This window comes from Staurois parvus, unplaced genomic scaffold, assembly GCF_062004578.1.
Source record: "Staurois parvus isolate SC_StPar_1 unplaced genomic scaffold, SC_StPar_1.0 ptg000454l, whole genome shotgun sequence".
NCBI classification, from domain to species: Eukaryota; Metazoa; Chordata; class Amphibia; order Anura; family Ranidae; genus Staurois; species Staurois parvus.
Window position 1 is genome coordinate 4105021 of NW_028318250.1, and position 18070 is coordinate 4123090.

Genomic DNA, 18070 nt, shown 5'->3' on the forward strand with positions numbered 1-18070 from the left:
ATTGGCCGACATAGCGGGATGGGCCTGTTGCATCCATGGGGTCCAAATTTGGAGAAATTTGTCATGTGTATCCAAAAGAATGCTTGTTAACTTCTCAATGATAAAGAGAAAATCCAGGCAGCGTCTGAATTCCATTAAAGATATAAACTGTTGTTTCCCTGCCTTTGATATGGTTTGTTTTGCTGCTAGTAAGCATAAGTAGCCAGTTTGAATTGGTTGTTAGTTAAGCCCTGAGGTTTCAGATTCAGAAGGACATGCCATGGATCCCTTGGGAAAGGGTATGATAATAAGGAATTCAGAAGTTTGAGGACCTTCGTCCAAAACCGGGAAATCATGGGGCATGTCCACCAGATATGGAGAGGGTCTCCCAAAGTGGTGCAGCCCCTGAAACAGGTCCCGGGGGCAGTAGAGTGAAGATGTGCTAGATGGGATGGGACTAAATACCACCTCATGATCATTTTAAAGGCGGACTCCACGGTGAGGAAAATAATCGAACAAGAAGATAGTGTTGTCCAAATCTGTGATCAACATCCCCTACCTTTGGTAAATTTTAGGTCGCTTTCCCAGCCGGAAACATAAGTGTGAATGTTAGGATTTGAAAGGTTATTCAGCTGAGAATAAAGAATAGATATAAGCTTGGGGGTCAGGGGTGTCCGGTGACAGATATGTTCAAACAATGACAGTTGGGTCGTGAAGTCTTTATCAGAGAGCACTGAGGTCAACCAGTGTTTGATTTGCAGAAATTGGAAACGTTCAGTTGTAGGAGCTTGGTATTATCCTTGATTTCTGCCCAGGTGTAGACAGAGTGACCAGTGAGGAATGAGTGGACACAGAGAAAATTGTGAGAAGCCCACCAATGGAAGGCATTAGGGGACTCTAGGCCTGGCTGGAAAAGGGGGTTCCCCAAGAGGGGAAGAAGTGGCAGGTGAGGAGAGATAAGGCTATTGGAATATTTGGTCCCACACACGTAATATATGGGACAATGAAGGACTGGTTAATGCGGGTCAAGATTTAGGAGGAAGCCACAAAAGTGAGCGAAGGGAGACTCAACTGTGTCACTTTCAAGAAATGTCCCTTCACTTCCTGTAATATAGCGTCAAGGGGAAGTAAAAGTAAACATCTTCAAAATGAGGTTAATACTGTCTCAGCGGTCACCAGAACAAGCATCCCCATCCCATTTGTAGGACGTGCAAGGCCAAGAGCCAGGTACAAGGCCATCCCGTCTCCCACCTGAGTTCAGTACTGATGAAGAATTTAGAAGTCATATAAAAGTCATTACAATATTGCCAAGATCACAAAAGGAAACTAAGCCTAGGTTCACAATAGAAGGAGGTGCAAGAAACCTGCAATCCGTGTGCATTTCAGGCACCACATTCAAATAGCACTGCCCTTGCAATCTGCGGCAGGTGTCAGTGCAATCCTAACGACACCACAAACACAGTGCGTTTGCCTGCATCAGACCACATGGTACAAAAGGACCATGTGATCCGGTTGCAGGACAGCTCCAGAATTGGTGCATGCATGACTTTGGTGCAATGAGGTGTGATTTGAGCTCATTTAAAATGAATGGACTCAAACTGCATAACAATGAACCGCATGTGAATTGCACATGAATGCAGTGCGGTTCCTGTGTGATTCATATGCAATTCACAATGTCTAAAGGCTTTGTTATTTGAGAGTTTTGTTCTCCTCCACAAGCACAGACAAAAGGGGTTATTTACGAAAACTGGAGTGCAAAATATGGTGCAGCTGTGCATGGTAGCCAATCAGCTTCTAACTACAGCTTGTTCAATTAAGCTTTGACAAAAAAAAAAAGAAGCCAATTGGTTTCTATGCAGAGCTGCACCAGAGATTTTGCACTCTCCAATTTTAGTAAATCAACCCCAAAATGTCTATTGTCAACAATGAATTCAGGTAAGACCCAGGTCAGTTTCTATTGGACCAAATAGTTCAGCCATTCTCAATCAGGGTTCCATGGAACCCTAGGATTCCTCCAGTGGTGGCCAGGGGTTCCTCGAGAGCTGGCTAACTGACCTCCCATCTGATGGTGCCTGCATAGTATCAGGCCCAATGCAACTTGGCAAAGCCAGTGTGACTGAAAGGGTGTCATACCGGCCAACATGTAACAAGGAGCATTCTTCCCACCTACCACCAGTGTAAGGGATATTTTCCAATGACCCCCAATGGACTAATCTTACAAGGGGTTCCCTGAGACCCAAAAATTATTTTAAGGGTTCCTCTGTGATTAAAAGGTTGAGATAGGATGATATAGCTTGAACGGTGCTGGTATTGCTGCTCTGATTGGGGGAGAATTGAACTAATTAACAGAACACTCACCTATTACTGAGAGGAAAAACTGTGCTATTATAACAATTTAAAGCTGAAATCTAAATATAGAGGCTTGAGTACTCTTACTTCTTGGTGCACTTTGTATATTTATTTCATATCCATACAATATTCTAACACAAAACAAATTCCTACTATTTTTCTTCTGTGCAGGAGTTTCCTGTAATAAAGACCAGTCACTGCTGCCCTCTCCTTGTGCAGGGTGACTGGTCTCGTCTCCGCAACCCCCCCACCCCTCTTGTAGTTTTCTGTAGGCAAGCCGATAATGGGTAGATGGACCCGCTGGGTGATGAAGTCATTGCTACTTTTACAAGGTAATTTCTGACTTTTGTGCACTAAATACTTTGTGAAAGATTTATATCCTATGAAGAAATATATTTATATTTTGATATTTTTTTGCTTTGAGTTTGTGTTGAGTTAGCTATAAAGAGACCTTGTTACCAACTTTTCAACATTTCAGGTAAAAGTACAGAAAAAAGGGTATTTTAAATACTTATTTGCAGTATTTTTCCCTTACAAAATTTTTTATGGCTTGCAATATGACTCTAAACTTTTAGAAATAGAATATTTAAAGATAAAGAAAGTCAAAATTGCTAGCACAGCCCCCTTCCCCTTCCTTCATAGCCCTCTGCTCTTCTAGGAATGTACTGACCTCACATTCAAAGGGAACTACTATGAGTGTCGCGAAAATTTTAAGGCCCATTTCACACTGACGGTACAATCGGGTCCGCCTGTCAGTTTTTCAAGCGGACCTGATCGTACCATTCATAGCTCTCTATGGAGCAGCGGATGTCAGCGGACATGTATCTGCTGACCCCCGCCGGATAGGGATTCGTTCCCCAATCCATCTGGCGGATCAGATCAGATGACAGTCACTCCATAGAAAACAGCGGTCTGTGTCTACTCTGCAGCAGTGGAGTGGACACAGACCTGTCATCCACCTGCTCAGCGGGGATCAGAGGAGAGAACCCCCGCTGAGTAGGCAAATCCACTGATGTGTCCCCCCGTCTGAAAGGGAGCTTAGTCAGCTGACCTCCCTTCCAAGATGGTGGTGCCCTGCGACAGTTTTAGGGCTTTTGGAAGTCCACACAAGGAAGGTGTTTATAGTTAATGCAGAGATCCACTCACAGTGTAAAAAAATAAAAGTCAGCAGCTACAAAATCTGTAGCTGCCGACTTTTAAAAAACAGCCGCTCACCTGTCCCACGGCCCATTTCACCAGTCGTCTGGTGTTCCAGGCACCGGCATCTTTAGTGTGGGCACCCGGCTGTGACAACTTGCGGCTTCACAGCCAGGTTCCCACGGCGCATGCACGAGTAGCTCTGCGCTTTGTGAATGGCCCCGTTGTCTTCTGGGACCTGTTACATGTCCCAGAAGACTAGGGAGAAGGAGGGGCGAGGACAACTTCCGCTTCTGATCGCCTAGGCAATCACAGCGGAAGTGGAAACCTATCAATTGCAGGTACCCGCACCCCCCAAGGTGCCAATCCTTAATGGGGAGAAGGGGACCAGTCTTTAAAGCGGAACTTCCCCTTTTGGGTGGAGCTCCGCTTTAAATAGCAAAACAGAAATTCTTAAATATACCATTTGTGTTGGTTCTTTTTAAAGGACACAATTACTAACTTACTGCCCATGCACAGTGAACGCTTACAGATTTGTTAAGAGCTGTCTCCCTGAGACATTCAGAAGAAGGCTTTATATACATGTTTATGAGCGCCTAATGCAAAACCATGCCCGGGGTGAAAAGGACCCCTTTTCACCAAAGGGGCCTGCAAAGGGAATTAGGAAGCTGGGAGGGGTCATAGTAAGTTTAGTTCAAAAGGGATAGTGTCAATTAAGTCCAGAGCAAACACTTTACAATTCAGTGATAACCCAAAATCAAGAAAACCTAACAAGTCAGACCATTCCCGTCTGTTCTGTCTTCCCCAAATTTTAGTGTAGACTCAGCAGAATTACTAGAGAAAAGGAAATCTTGCTTACAGTGGAAGAAACACTTCTTCAATTAAGTTTCTGCAAACTGTTGGTCTTCTTGACAAAATTCTGATATATAACATAACAAAAACTTTCTACAAAGAACATTTCAAGCTTAACTAAGGGCCTATTCACACCATTAACACAGTGAGTCGCAACGCATGACTTTTAATACACTGGTGCATGGCATCAGGCAGCCCACTGTGGTGAGCTTAAGGCTCCATGTACACTGCGGCTAATAAACTCACGTTTAGGAGGTTTTCTGCGTTTTTTTCAGCAGCCCCTGAACTCTCCCTAATGTTTTCCTATGTGTCCATGTACACACAGTCATTTACAGGCAGTTGAGTTTACAGTTGTTTTTTTTCCACACACCAAACTTGCGTTCAGGAGTAGATTTTATCAGCGTTTCAAACGCCAAACGCTTGTAAACGTGGCTGACCACGTTTATAAGTGTTTGGAAATTTTTTTTTTAACTCTTCCATTTCCAGATGCTGTCCAGAGCCTTTTTTCATCATGAACCTGGTACACCATACTATGAGGTTTCGCATGAAAGAAAATATGTTAGACACTGCTGTAATAATTTCTGCACAGAAATGAGCTGGAACACATCCAAAAAAAAAAGAGCTAATCTCAACAAATACTACTCTTTCTGCTTCTCCTCTCTCTATTTCTCTCAAAATGCCTGAAATAGTTAATTTTTTACTGTTTTTCAGTGCCTTCTGGGCATTTTGGAAGGTCTCCTGAGGTTATCTTTAAAAAACGCTTCTAAACGCAAACGCTCATAAACGCGGTATGAAAATGCGACTAAACAGACGTTTTTTTAACCTACGTTTTCCAGCAGTCAGTTTCCAACGTTCAGAAGTGTTTTCCAAACGTCCCGTGTAAATGGAGCCTTAATGCAGGTGAGTTGCAGCACACTGTAGATGTCAATTGTGGTGCATTTGGAAACACAAATCTACAGTGCGTTAGCTGCACTGTGTCAACACTTGGCACGACATGCGTTATGCTCTAATTGAGCCCTGAAGATTTCCATATATCTGCAGATATTTCAAGAAAAAAAATGTAACAGTTGCCCAATGTACATCAACAGGATGTCCTATGATCTTCTTCTAAATATGCCCGGCAGTTGCTAGTAAAGCACGTGTTAAAGATTTCTAGCCTCTTTACTTAAAGTGTTACTAAACCCAGGACCCTGCATTCACTATATCTGGTCTCCCACAGTACACACAACATGGAAATAGAATTAGTTTAGGAAATATAAACTGCTAAATACCTTTTCTCAGCAGTTAGAGCAGTCTTGTGATTTCTATCAGTGTTCCACAGAGCACTGGTTAAAGCTTGTAGGAGGCGGTTTCATTCTGCTCTAGGAGGATGCAGAACCCCTGAGCTCCGTCGGGACAGTGCTAATTGGCCCTGTGCTGATCACATGCACTCTCCCAAGAAAAAAAAAACCTCTCTAGCAATACACACCAAACTGAGCATGTGATATGTCTTATCAGGAGATAACAGGGAGACACTGGAAGAAGGGGAGGATCAGAGAAGACAGGTACAACAGCATTTTTACACAATGCAGAGAATTAATGCCTTAGGTTCCACAGGGAGCATAACAAGCATGCTTTACTGCATATACAGACTGATTTTACTGTTGTGGGTTTAGGAACACTTTAATATAAAATGACAATCTACAGTAAATGTCCCATTGTGGTTTTCCATCGTTTTAGAAAATCACTTTAGGTGGTAACAATTGGTAAATATTGCCTCTATCAAAGGTGTCTCTTAGCTTCTTTAAGTGGAACTTTACCTATAACAACTTGATAAAAAAAATGTTCTTTAGCAAGGAATGTACATTCTGCATTAATAATTATGCTACCAAAATCAGTCCGTGCTATAAATTGCCCCCAACACTGTTCCTGTTTCTACTTGCTAGGAGCTGCCATTTTACTGAAGCCCAGAGCCCTGGGCAGCATTAAATCTTAAGGCTGTCAGCAGATTGGCACAGTGCCTAAAAACAGAGAGCAACTGGGCATTTGCAGAGCAGGGTGGGACAGTTTATTAATGGATTTGAAACAATATAGGCAGTTAATTTTAATGTTTTACATAACTTTACCTGCAAAAGGGGCCAGCCTGAAGTAATCTAGCAGGACTTACCTAAAGTTCTACTTTAAGCAATGCTCAAAATAGTTGCCTGAGTTGTTTTAATCAGACTACATGTGGCCACCCAAACTATTGCTAAGCCCTTTCTGTGGGTGTTAATGGGGGTCTAGTGACTATTAATGTGCTTACCCTCTTTTGTAGTTCCTCCATCTCCCTAGTACTTTCCGTATAAATCACATCCACTCCTGGGAAACATCTATGTAGCCTGCCCAGCATCTGCCCAAAAAATGTCTATATTTATCAAACACCCATGCATGCCTTGCCATCTATTCTCTCCAATGGAAAGCCAGTCTGCAGCCCAACAGGCCCAAAAACATTGGGTAGAGTTCCCAGGTGGCTACACAGAAAGATCTTAAAGAAATGGGTTTGCAGGTAAGATGTATTTTGAAAAAGCTAGGGGATGGGAAGGGATTCAGAAAAGGAAGTGAACTGAAAAGTACATTTCTGAACACTATAAAGGCATGTCCCTATGTTTTAAGAAAATATATAAAAGTGTAATAAGTAAAATATTTTTTGCATTGTAGATGAATGGAATCCTGTCAAAATAGATGTGTGTACAGTGTTTAAAGGCATTGTACACATTCAAAGTTTTTGTTGTTTTAACTAAGTATTAGGCCTCTTGAAAACTGCACTCATGTATGTATCACTGCCAAAAAAACAAAACAAAACAAAGCAAAAAAGGCAAGGATAGACGCACTATCACTTGCACACATTTGAGAGTATGCACACACAAGCAGGAAGTGTGGCATTTGCACATATTTGCAAGTATTTGTGAGCATTTGCACATAAATCCACAAAAATAATCATGAATACGCAGCGCTTGTTTACTTAATTGTGTGTAAAGGCCTGCGTTTTAGATAAGTAAAAAAAAAAACCAAAAAAAAACCCCCGCTGTACTAAGCAGTTTCAAGCTGCAGTGTGCAAAAGAGGCCTTATGCCTAGTACACACGATGAGAAAATCGTATGAATGATTGTTTGTAGTTTTTTTTGCATGCTATGCTCATATCGAATACACGAGTGCTACTAAGTATATAAAAATTCTCGCACGATCCAGTACAACTTCCTATGTCAGCGTGTAATCGGAAGTGATGTCATGTACGTGTGACCCATCTTCAGACAGTTACCAAATTGTAGCAATAAGATCATCACTCCATTATTGCTATTATACATATTTCCATCTTTAAAACAATATTATTTTTTCGTATTTACAGTACAAGCATTTTCATTGTATACGAAGATTGCTTTTCTTGCCCTTTTCCCTTCTGTGTTGTTTTCATGTTTCCGATCATGCACAGTCTTGGTCACTCGAACTTTTACAGATGAACACTGTGCTGTTTAAATGAAAAATCATTTGTTCGGTTATCTTATGAGAAACATTTTCGTGCTTATCCCTTCGGATATTTTTGCATGAACGGACATGATCGGCTCTCGAGATGTGTACTAACGAATAGATTATAGGACAATCACTCAGAAAGCGTTTTTTTTCCCCCATCGTTTTTCATTCCATGATTTTCTCATCGTATGTACTGGGCATTACTGTAGTTATATACTCCGTTTTCTTTTCCTTGTAATGACAGGCTCACATGTTCTGGCTGCAGTTTGTAGTGTCATAGCTGATTGAATTGCCTATGTCCACGTATTGCTGCAGGTAGCTTGTATTCAAAAAAGAGAGGTAATTACATGTTCTGGGTCAGAGAGTCCAGTGCATGCCTAGCCATTATCTCTGTGTTGCATCACAAATGTAGGAGTGCTAATATGATGAAAAGACACATCTTCCTGCATGGTGATCTCTCTGTTTATTGTTCTGCCTGTGTTTCACCTACAGAGCATTAGACAAAGAACCAGAGATTGTGGGATATGTAGTTTTTTCACAGAAACTGTCAGTTCTTAGCCTACAGACAGAGGTCATGCATTAACCTGTGAAGTGTCATGCTACATGCCTCATGTTTGTACACAAACAGAAACTTCTGATACTGGAATGTGAAGAATTATTCGACTATAGGCTGTTTGGACAGCACTAAAAATAACATCAAGAAACTACATGATCAAAGCACATCTTACATACAGTAGGTGAAAAACACAAGATGCAGGTAGGGAGGTTTATAATGCATTTAAATTAAAAAACCAGACAAGCCTTTTTTGTCTAGTTTTGAATCAAGTGGGGAAGGACTAGAAAACCAGTCAAGATTTTTTTGGATGACTATGACCCCACCGTGGATATTTTGTCCTTCCTACCTGTAGTGATAACACATACACCAATAACAAGACAACCAATTATAACTGGGCTTATTCAGCAATCTAAATACTCAGTCATTGATTATCTAGCCTTATTTATAAATGATTCAAATTACCTACTTGCTTAGCTTTACTTACTTTGTCTAAGCCTGACACTTTGATTGTCATAAGGGTTAGAGATTACCTGAATGTAAAAGTCTTTTGAAGACTATAGCAGTGTTGGGCACAGCTGATAACTCTTCTTTATTGCCTTGATAAAGCGTGGGTGTATATGAAACAGTGTTTGGTGGCAGGATCTTTTGATAGCTTTGATACTTAACTATTTTCTGCAATAAAAAGAAGTAATCAGCTGTGAGCGCCCTGCATTGCTATTTTTTTTGAAAAACTAATAGTCCTTTCATCCGCAAAGCAATGGGCACCTGAGATCCTTGGGCAGTATGGATACACAGATACAGTCCAACAGCTGAGTTGGTGAAAGGCGTACCTCTTACTGTGACTGTGGCCTGTTACTTTTCACCAAAAGCTATGTGACCAATGCGTTGGCAATGTGGACATCAGTTGGACAGGTTACAAAATCTGGCCTTATCACTACCGTGACAAGTGGCACAGTGCTGGCACCACTTATCTATGCCATCTCCCATCCAAATGCAATATTATTAACCACTTCACCCGGGTAGACGTCATGTAACATCCTAGGCTTTCAGTATTTATACCTGGATGATGCCTGCACCTGCAGGCATCAGCCCAATATCAAAATTTAAAGCAGCCAATGCCCTGTAAAGAAGAAGTGATCTGAGTGGCTATCCGGCACTCGACTACTTCTGCAGGTGATGGATGGGGGTCCACCCCCATTGCCTTTCAGCTCTCCTGTCTTATTGGGGAGTCTGGGACCGATCTGAGCAGTGGCATCGGCTGCATTACACAGGGAGAGAGGAACTCACATTGTTCCTCGTTTCTAGAGACCCGAAAAACCAAAAGTGGGAGGATTTTGTCACTTCCGGTTTCGGTTTTTAGTTTACCTGGCTGATAATGGCCATTCAATCTGATCTGTGTCTGGTCAGATGCATTGGAGGCCAGAGGAGAGACCTCTCCATAAAGAGAACATGTCACAGCTCATGCTATCAGAAGGAATGTTGTTCATCCCTTGTGATAGCAATAACTTGATTGAAAAAAAAAAAAAAAGAATTTAAAAGAGACAGTGTAAAAAAAGGTTTTAAATAAAGTAAATAATAATAATTTAAGAAAATGTAAAGCGCTCTAATCCCCCTGTGCTCGTGCGTAAATCCGAAGTCCCACACGCATATGTGAAAGGTGTTCGCACCACACGTGAGGTATTGTTGCGAACCTCACAGTGAGAGCAATAATTTTACCTCCAGACATCCTATGTAACTCTAAACCTGTAAAAGGCGTTTAAAATGTCGCGTATGGAGATTTGTAGGTATCGTTTCACTGGCATACACAGTTTTAAAGTGTGACGTTAGGTATCTATTTGCTCAGCGCAACATCATCTTTATATTTTAACAAAAACTTGGTATTATATAGTGTTTGTGTTCAATACAATTCATTAAAATTTATTTTTTCCATAAAAAAAACTGCAACATTTTATTCTCTAAGGACTCTGCTAAAAAATAAATATAATGTTTGGGGGCTCCAAGTAATTTTTCTAGCAAAAAATTTAGATTTTTACATATATGTGAGAAGTGTCAGAATAGACCTGGTGTTGATGTGGTTAAACATTTTGCCTCCACCAGAAAGCTGTTGAGTCATGCCTGCATATCTGCTCACTCTCCAATATATGAGGGCAAATTAAAATGTAACCGCATCCAAACTTCATCTATCAATCATGGTATATGTGCTCTTGACATTATGTGCAAGTATGCACTGAATACAAAACACACTTGTTTGCCAAAGTGCCCTAACTATATTCTTGGCATGCCAAAAACGAAGCCAGAATGTACACTGCATGTCACATTGGCCATGCAGGTTACATAGACAGAAAATGAATCACCAAAAGCCAGGGGAAATAATTTTTGGTCAAAGTGACTTTTGATATCGATTCTGCAAAAAAACAATTCAAACCTCTATAGGCCTGAACACTAGTGGAGTAGGACACTTGCCTGAGAAATTCTGCTCGGTGACATCTAATAGTTATCCGCTTCTCGTATGCCTGTTTCCACACCTACTAACCACTAACTCTTTGCTGCCTTTCTTCTATATGGCATGGCACCACTAAGACAAGCGCCACGTATGCTGTCCCCACTGGACAAGTTCTGGCAGGAAGACCTGGAGGCCCTTGAGCCTACTGCAGGACCTCAAGCCTTCATTCAACCTAAAACACCTACTATGTCGCCGCTATTGAAACTTGTCAGACCAGCCAAACCACAATGATTTAGAAGGTGAAAATCAAGGTTTTCTTGTTGTGGCAGGTATATGTAGATCCTCCAATCCAAAGCGTCAGAGGCTGAGAGAGGCATTAGCTACAAGGACGACAAGCTGCTGCCACTCACTTCTGATGGTCACTAAACTTGGCACATGATCAGTGCCCTCCAAACAATGCACAATGACCAGGAGATCCGGGTCCCTTGATCTAATAAGTGTGTGTGGGCACTGCCCTCCAGCAATTCACAAACACTAGGAGATCCAGCTCCGAAGATCTAATATCTGTGTGCGAAGCCCCTGGAAAAAAGCGGAGGGGGTACAACTTAAGGCCTTTTTGGGAAGAGTTACCAATTTTTTTTTATTTGGGTGCTCAATGTTCTCAGAGGCACACCATCTTTCATCTAGACCTCTCATCCCTGGGGCTCAGATATGAGTGTATCGCTATGATGCTCAATCACTGGGATCAGAATGCCATGCTCCCAGCGGTATAGGAGAAGATACCGCTCATGTATAGGACATTTTTACAACAGTCTGTGGGATCCTCTTGAACGATTTCCCCTCCTGTGCCAATGACAAAGCTGTTAAAGTGGAAGTGAGGAGAAATCTCCAAAAACCTCTCAGAGAAATTGACTCCTACCCCACTCTACTAAAGTGTTCAACTGCTGCTTGTCCCTGTTGGAGAGATTCCCCCTAACTTCCTCTTCCAGTAAGACTGATATTAGTCACAACCTGAAGGTAAATCTTTTGAAAGGGGACAGAGACAGAAGTCAGTGACAACAGTACTAAGGTTACCTCATCTTCCAACTGTGGTGCCTAGGCGAGGTCACAGTTCTTCTGCCAAGATAAGGTAAACGCTATGGATCCCAAATCCAGAGGTGCTCCGGCTTTGGATAGAGTAAGGGAGGGTTATAAACACTGTCAGCCCCCCTCCCCAATTTGTGTCCCATTGGGGAAACTTACCTTTGCTTCTTGTCCCATAGCCAAGACAGGAAGTAAGAGGAAATCCCTGCAAATTAAGGGAATCCCTTGAGGTCCCCAGAACTAGAGTCCCTATTGGAAGATTTCTTATTACTTTTCTGGGAACAACCCAAAATTTGGGATTTACTGTCACTTTCAATTATAATGGAAAAGAGGACACATAGAGAGGGTGAATCTCCCTATTGGGTGGAGGGGGGCACCGACAGCAATGCAAAATGAATAGGGGTTCTGATCCATCTCCACACTATCCAACACTAACAAAAATGTTTTGCCTTCAGTTATAAGTTAACTACGTTGTCTAAGTTTTCACTTTTCTCTGCCAGAGGCTACATTTTACAGCTATCATGCAGGATTTTTAGAAGGGGGGCAGTTAGGACATCTTAGGATGTCCATACTACGCAAAGAATAACCAGAGTAGTTTCTTGATGACTGTATACATGCGTTATATAACTGCATTAGATACGTGTCAACCTTTAGAAATGGCAAGCTCCCACACTTAGACCGTTCATCATTACTAGAGTTGAATTGCTTTGGTTTGACCTTAGGATTCGGACCGAACCAAGAAACAAGCTATCGCTACTGCCAAATGAGCACCCAATCAGCTGCAGCCAATGCATTCCCTGCATCGCAGCCACACGTAACAAAGGGGCAGTGATGCTTGTGACATCCACAAGGCCATATTTGAGCATGCATTAAAAAAGTGTGGCGCTATAAGTGCAAATACAAAGTACAGATAATATAAATGTGACAAATATTATAAAAAGTATATGTGGAAGTGAGTAAAAAAAAACCCAGTGTCAAAGGACACTAAAAAACGTCCTTGAGTGCAATCACAAATCTTCAATTTAGATGATCAACCATATTCAAATGATACACGTGTCACCCCACTCAGTGCTCAAGGGAGGCTTACCGGATAAATTTGACCATCATTGTATAGAATGGTCAATTTGGGCACAGATATATTCTGAGGCGACCGCTCCAGCCTCCCCTACAGCCTCCAACCATGGGTTAAATGGCGTTCACCCACTTGGCAGTATTTCTGCATGATTGCTCCGCTACATCCAGCCGTCCACCCGGGGAGGAGAGAGGAGGAGGTCTCGGGGAGGAGAGCGGTCCTGGGGATCAGAGGGCGTCCCGGTGCCAATCACAAAGCCCAAATATCCGGAGAGCCAAACGACAGTGGATGGCAGCTGTTGCTAGGCTCTCCGGATCTGTGGGCTTTGTGATTGGCTCTGAGACCAGGACCTCCTCCTCTCGGCTCCCTGGGAAGACGGCTGGATGTAGTGGAGCAATCATGCAGAAGTTGGCAGCTGTTGCTCGGCTCTCCAGATCTGCGGGCTTTGTGATAGGCTCTGGGACCAGGACCTCCTCCTCTCGGCTCCCTGGTCAGACGGCTGGATGTAGCGGAGCAATCATGCAGAAGTTGGCAGCTGTCGCTCGGCTCTCCGGATCTGCGGGCTTTGTGATCGGTTCCGGGACTGGGACCCCCTCTTCTCCCCGGGACCTCTTCCTCTCTCCTTCCAAGGTGGACGGCTGGATGTAGCAGAGCAATCGTGCAGAAGTGCTGCCGAGAGGGTGAACGCCATTTAACCCATGGTTGGAGGCTGTAGAGGAGGCTGGAGCGGTTGCCTCAGAATATATGTGTGCCCAATTTGACCATTCTATAACATTATGGTCAAATTTATCCGGTAAGCCTCCCTTGAGCACTGAGTGGGGTGACACATGTATCCCTTGAATATGGTTGATCATCTAAATTGAAGATTTGTGATTGCACTCAAGGACATATTTTAGTGTCCTTTGACACTGGGACTTTTTGTATTCAATTCCACATATACTTTTTGGATTTTTTGTCACATTTATATTATCTGTATTTGCACTTTTAGCGTCGCACTTTTATATTTATGTTTTGCCAATTCTTTGTATCAGAATTTAGTGCTGGCAGCTTATGTTTTTGTGAACCAGCACAGATTCTGATACTATTTTTACACATATTTGATCATGGCCATAGTATGGTATGATGTCATAAGCATTCCGGTCCTTTGTTACATGCAACTGTGGGGCAGGGAATGTCCGAGCTGTGGCTAACTGGGCACTGATTTGGCAGCAGTGTCCTCTGGATTCAGTCTGTACCTAAGTTCAGATCAAACCTGCGCTCATCCCTAATCATTATCTTTGGTCTAAACTGCATTACTGTACAATGTCTTTACATGTTTACTATGCCATCTATCCAGCACTGGTTCTGATGTGTAAAGGCATGTTTATATATTGGGGTTTAGAGACTGTTTATTTTTATATCACTAACAAAACGTTCATTTAGCTTAGTGAAAAGGTGATTCTTTGTTCACTTTAAACCAGTAATAAACCCAAAAGCAAACCTTTATTATATTGCAGTTTACCAATCCTTAGATGTGATGGCTGTATCAGTTTTCATTTTTAGGCTTTTTTTCTTCTATTTTCATCTGGAGATCCTGGCTGTAATGTTATTTCTCAACAGAACAAGCACGCTTACAGTTACAAGGATGAGACAAACCATTTAACACTGATAGAAGTGTTTAAAATGGTAAGCTTTTATTTAGTGATGCAAAACCTTTATCCCAAAAGGAAAAAAACTGTTGCAGTTACTGAATATGAAGTGTGAGCTGGAATTTGGCTTCGATTTGTTAGTGTATCTAAATCTGCTAGTACATCGAACACTCGCCTCCTGCCAGACTGACAATCCTGCTATTCAGCGGTGCCCCCTGTGCTCATTCATCCAGAGTGAAGGCACTTTAATGCATGAGGTGTGTTACTGGCTAGATCACTAGGTGAAAACAGAGTGGGAAAAAAAGCCATCAAAAACTCCTACTACAGCCACAGCATCTAATGATTGGTAAGCTGCAATATATTACATTTTTGGTATTGGGTTTAATAGTGCTTTAATTTCCCTAACAAATAACTTGGCATTTAGTGTGAACAGCTTATTTACTAGGTGAATACTTTTCAAAGTAAACATACATCTTGCTAAGCGAACAGCTTTGATTAATTTAGTAAACCAACCCCCACTGATTCTAGCCAAGCAATTTTCTAGATCTGATATTTTAATTTGGTTCAACCTGCCTCCTTTTCCTTGAAGCGCAGGCACTAGAAGTGACAATTACAGCACTTTTATGGCTAGTTTACACTAATGTTGCTCTCTGAAGAGGACATTTGACAAGTGGTGAGAAGGTGCTGTATTGCATTCTTCCCGCCTGTTGCAACCCCTTAAACCTCACATTAGTGTGTTCCAACCACCTGCATTGCGCACGGCTGCACAGATGAATGGACGCATTCAGTGGGTGGTAGTGGCAGCTGAATGCAACACTGGGGAAACTTTTTTGCCATGCTGCAATGTAAAGCTTCACAGATGCAGCATATGTACCCCCCCCCCCACTGTCTCTGCAGCACAGAGTGGAATTGGTGAAAGGCAGTAAAACCATTAGTCAGCCACACGATTTTACCTTACACATTACGATTGAATTACTAACAGCAGATAGGCTGCTCACTTTGCAAGGGAATTTTACCTTAGCTTAGTGAATATAGAAAATATGCACTTTGCAAAAACTACCCAATCAAGTGCAAGTAAAATGCTTGCACACGGCTGGATGATGAGCAGAGCTTCACCACATTCTCTAACCTTTGAAACCAACGACTGATTTACTAACAGCAGATAGGCTGCTCACTTTGCAAATGAATTTTCCCTTAGCTTAGTGAATATGGAAAGCATGCACTTTGCATAGACTACCCAATCATGTGCAAGTAAAATGCTTGCACACGATTGGATGATGAGCAGAGCTTCACCACATTCTCTAACCTTTCAAACCAATGACTGATTTACTAACAGCAGATAGGCTGCTCACTTTGCAAAGGAATTTTCCCTTAGCTTAGTGAATATGGAAAGCATGCACTTTGCATAGACTACCCAATCATGTGCAAGTAAAATGCTTGCACACGACTGGATGATGAGCAGAGCTTCACCACATTCACTAACCTTTCAAACCAATGACTGATTTACTAACAGCAGATAGGCTGCTCACTTTGCAAAGGAATTTTCCCTTAGCTTAGTGAATATGGAAAACATGCACTTTGCAAAGACTACCCAATCATGTGCAAGTAAAATGCTTGCACACGACTGGATGATGAGCAGAGCTTCACCACATTTTCTAACCTTTGAAACCAACGACTGACTTCCTAACAGCAGACAGGCTGCTCACTTTGCAAGGGAATTTTCCCTTAGCTTAGTGAATATGGAAAGCATGCACTTTGCAAAGACTACCCAATCATGTGCAAGTAAAGTGCTTGCACATGACTGGATGATGAGCAGAGTTTCACCACATTCTCTAACCTTTGAACCTTGAAAAGTGAACAGTCTATTTGCCTTTAGTCAATCAACACTACTGACTCTTATTCAAAGTTTTCTAGCTCATCTCTTCTGGATTCAACCCACCTCTTTTTGTTTGGTCTCTGGGCATTCAGAATGTAGCGTAAGAGTCGCCCCTTCAATATTCCTTGGCATGGGCGTAGAACCAGGATTAATGGTAAGATGAATCTGGTCTGGAGAAATAATGTGCTGAACATATCCTTGCGACATAGCATCCTGTTCAGACATAAGCAGGAGTCCTTCTTCATTGGCAGCGTCCAAGAAAGGCAAGTTAGTTCCCACATTGGCATCATCGTCGTCCTCATCTTCGTCTTCCTCGGACAGCTGCTGGTCCTGCTCTATAAGCACGGTGGTGGTGTCATATACAGTGCCCGATTCCCGTCCTCCCTTCTCCAAAAACCACTTCCTCATCTTGTCCTCTGAACACAACCCATCCTCCTCCATTGAAATCAGAGCCAACTCCGGACTATTCTCCCCCATGATTGATTCAACAAGTCAATGACACTTCTCCATCTGCCAAAGATGAACCATCTCAGGTTAAGAAAGATAAAAAACGCACCACCACATGTTCATGGGGCAACATAGATGAAACTCCCCCCCCTCCCCCCCCCCCCCACGGAAAAAATAAAAAGTCAACGTGTCCAGATAAATACGTCTAACTCCAAGGAAAAAAAAAAGGGGGAAAAAATGGGAAGGAATGTAGCGGTGTTAAATAATCTCACATCCAGATGCCTTCTGCTGTCATGTTTACAAAATAAAAAAAGTTTTCTAGAATCAGATCAGGTTTTCCCCACACAATACATGTATGGGTCGTGATGAACTAGAATTAGGTTTCCTTTCGTCTTGATTGACTTGTCCAATTATCTGTAGCTGAACTTAGCACAGTGTTTCCCCTTTTCCTTCATCGAACACAATTGTCTGCCATGTAGCTGCCAGGCAGGGACAGTGTGACAAGCCACCACCAAGACTCTGCTACTGGACATAGTGCAGGCTGACGGTCCAGTCTTCGGAGCACAATGAAGGGGGCACTTTGTCAGCAGTCCCTTGGGCTCCCTGCCCCCTCGAGAAGGAAAGGGATAGCACACAACACACTCCTCAGTCCACACGAAAGCCTCTCTCCTCCATACACAGCGCCAGGACTAAGCATGGGCCAAACGGACTGCACAGAAGAAGTTCCCCCAACAGAAAGCACCCCGAACCTGCCACTAATCTCCGGCCTGCTGCCCTCAACTCATGCCCGAACAGCGCCACTTCCTGATCCGCTTCCTTCACCTGAGCATCGGCAGAGACGGAGAGCAGGAAGGGACATACTGCCAGAAAGCGAGCAATCCGGAGAGGTCACGTGACGGAAGAGCGTGAGAATGTGGGAAGAAACGCAGCATGTGACAGGAGTCGTTTCTCTGGCAACAGGATGGTGCTTGCAGTGACGAATAGGCCGTGACATGCGACCAGAGCGCCCTCTGTTGATTTTTTTGTAGAACAGGCACCTTACGCAATAAGCGGATGCTTTCTGCTCGTGAACGCGCACAAGAATCACCTCATACATGCACACGTTGCTCACACGCCTAGAGAAGGGCTACACTGTGCAACAGATGAAGATTAGCGCCTTACTT

The 18070-nt window shown here is 42.7% G+C and overlaps 1 protein-coding gene across 1 annotated transcript in view; it reads right to left on the reverse strand.

Moving 5' to 3' along the window:
- MTF1 (metal regulatory transcription factor 1) overlaps nt 1–17796 on the reverse strand; it is a 69957-nt gene extending 52161 nt beyond the window's left edge. The window contains exon 1 of the mRNA XM_089688789.1: nt 16524–17796. Coding sequence (XP_089544915.1) covers nt 16524–16937 — 414 coding nt within the window. The 5' untranslated portion in view covers nt 16938–17796. The remainder of the gene's footprint in view (nt 1–16523) is intronic.
- Nucleotides 17797–18070: the final 274 nt, after the last annotated feature.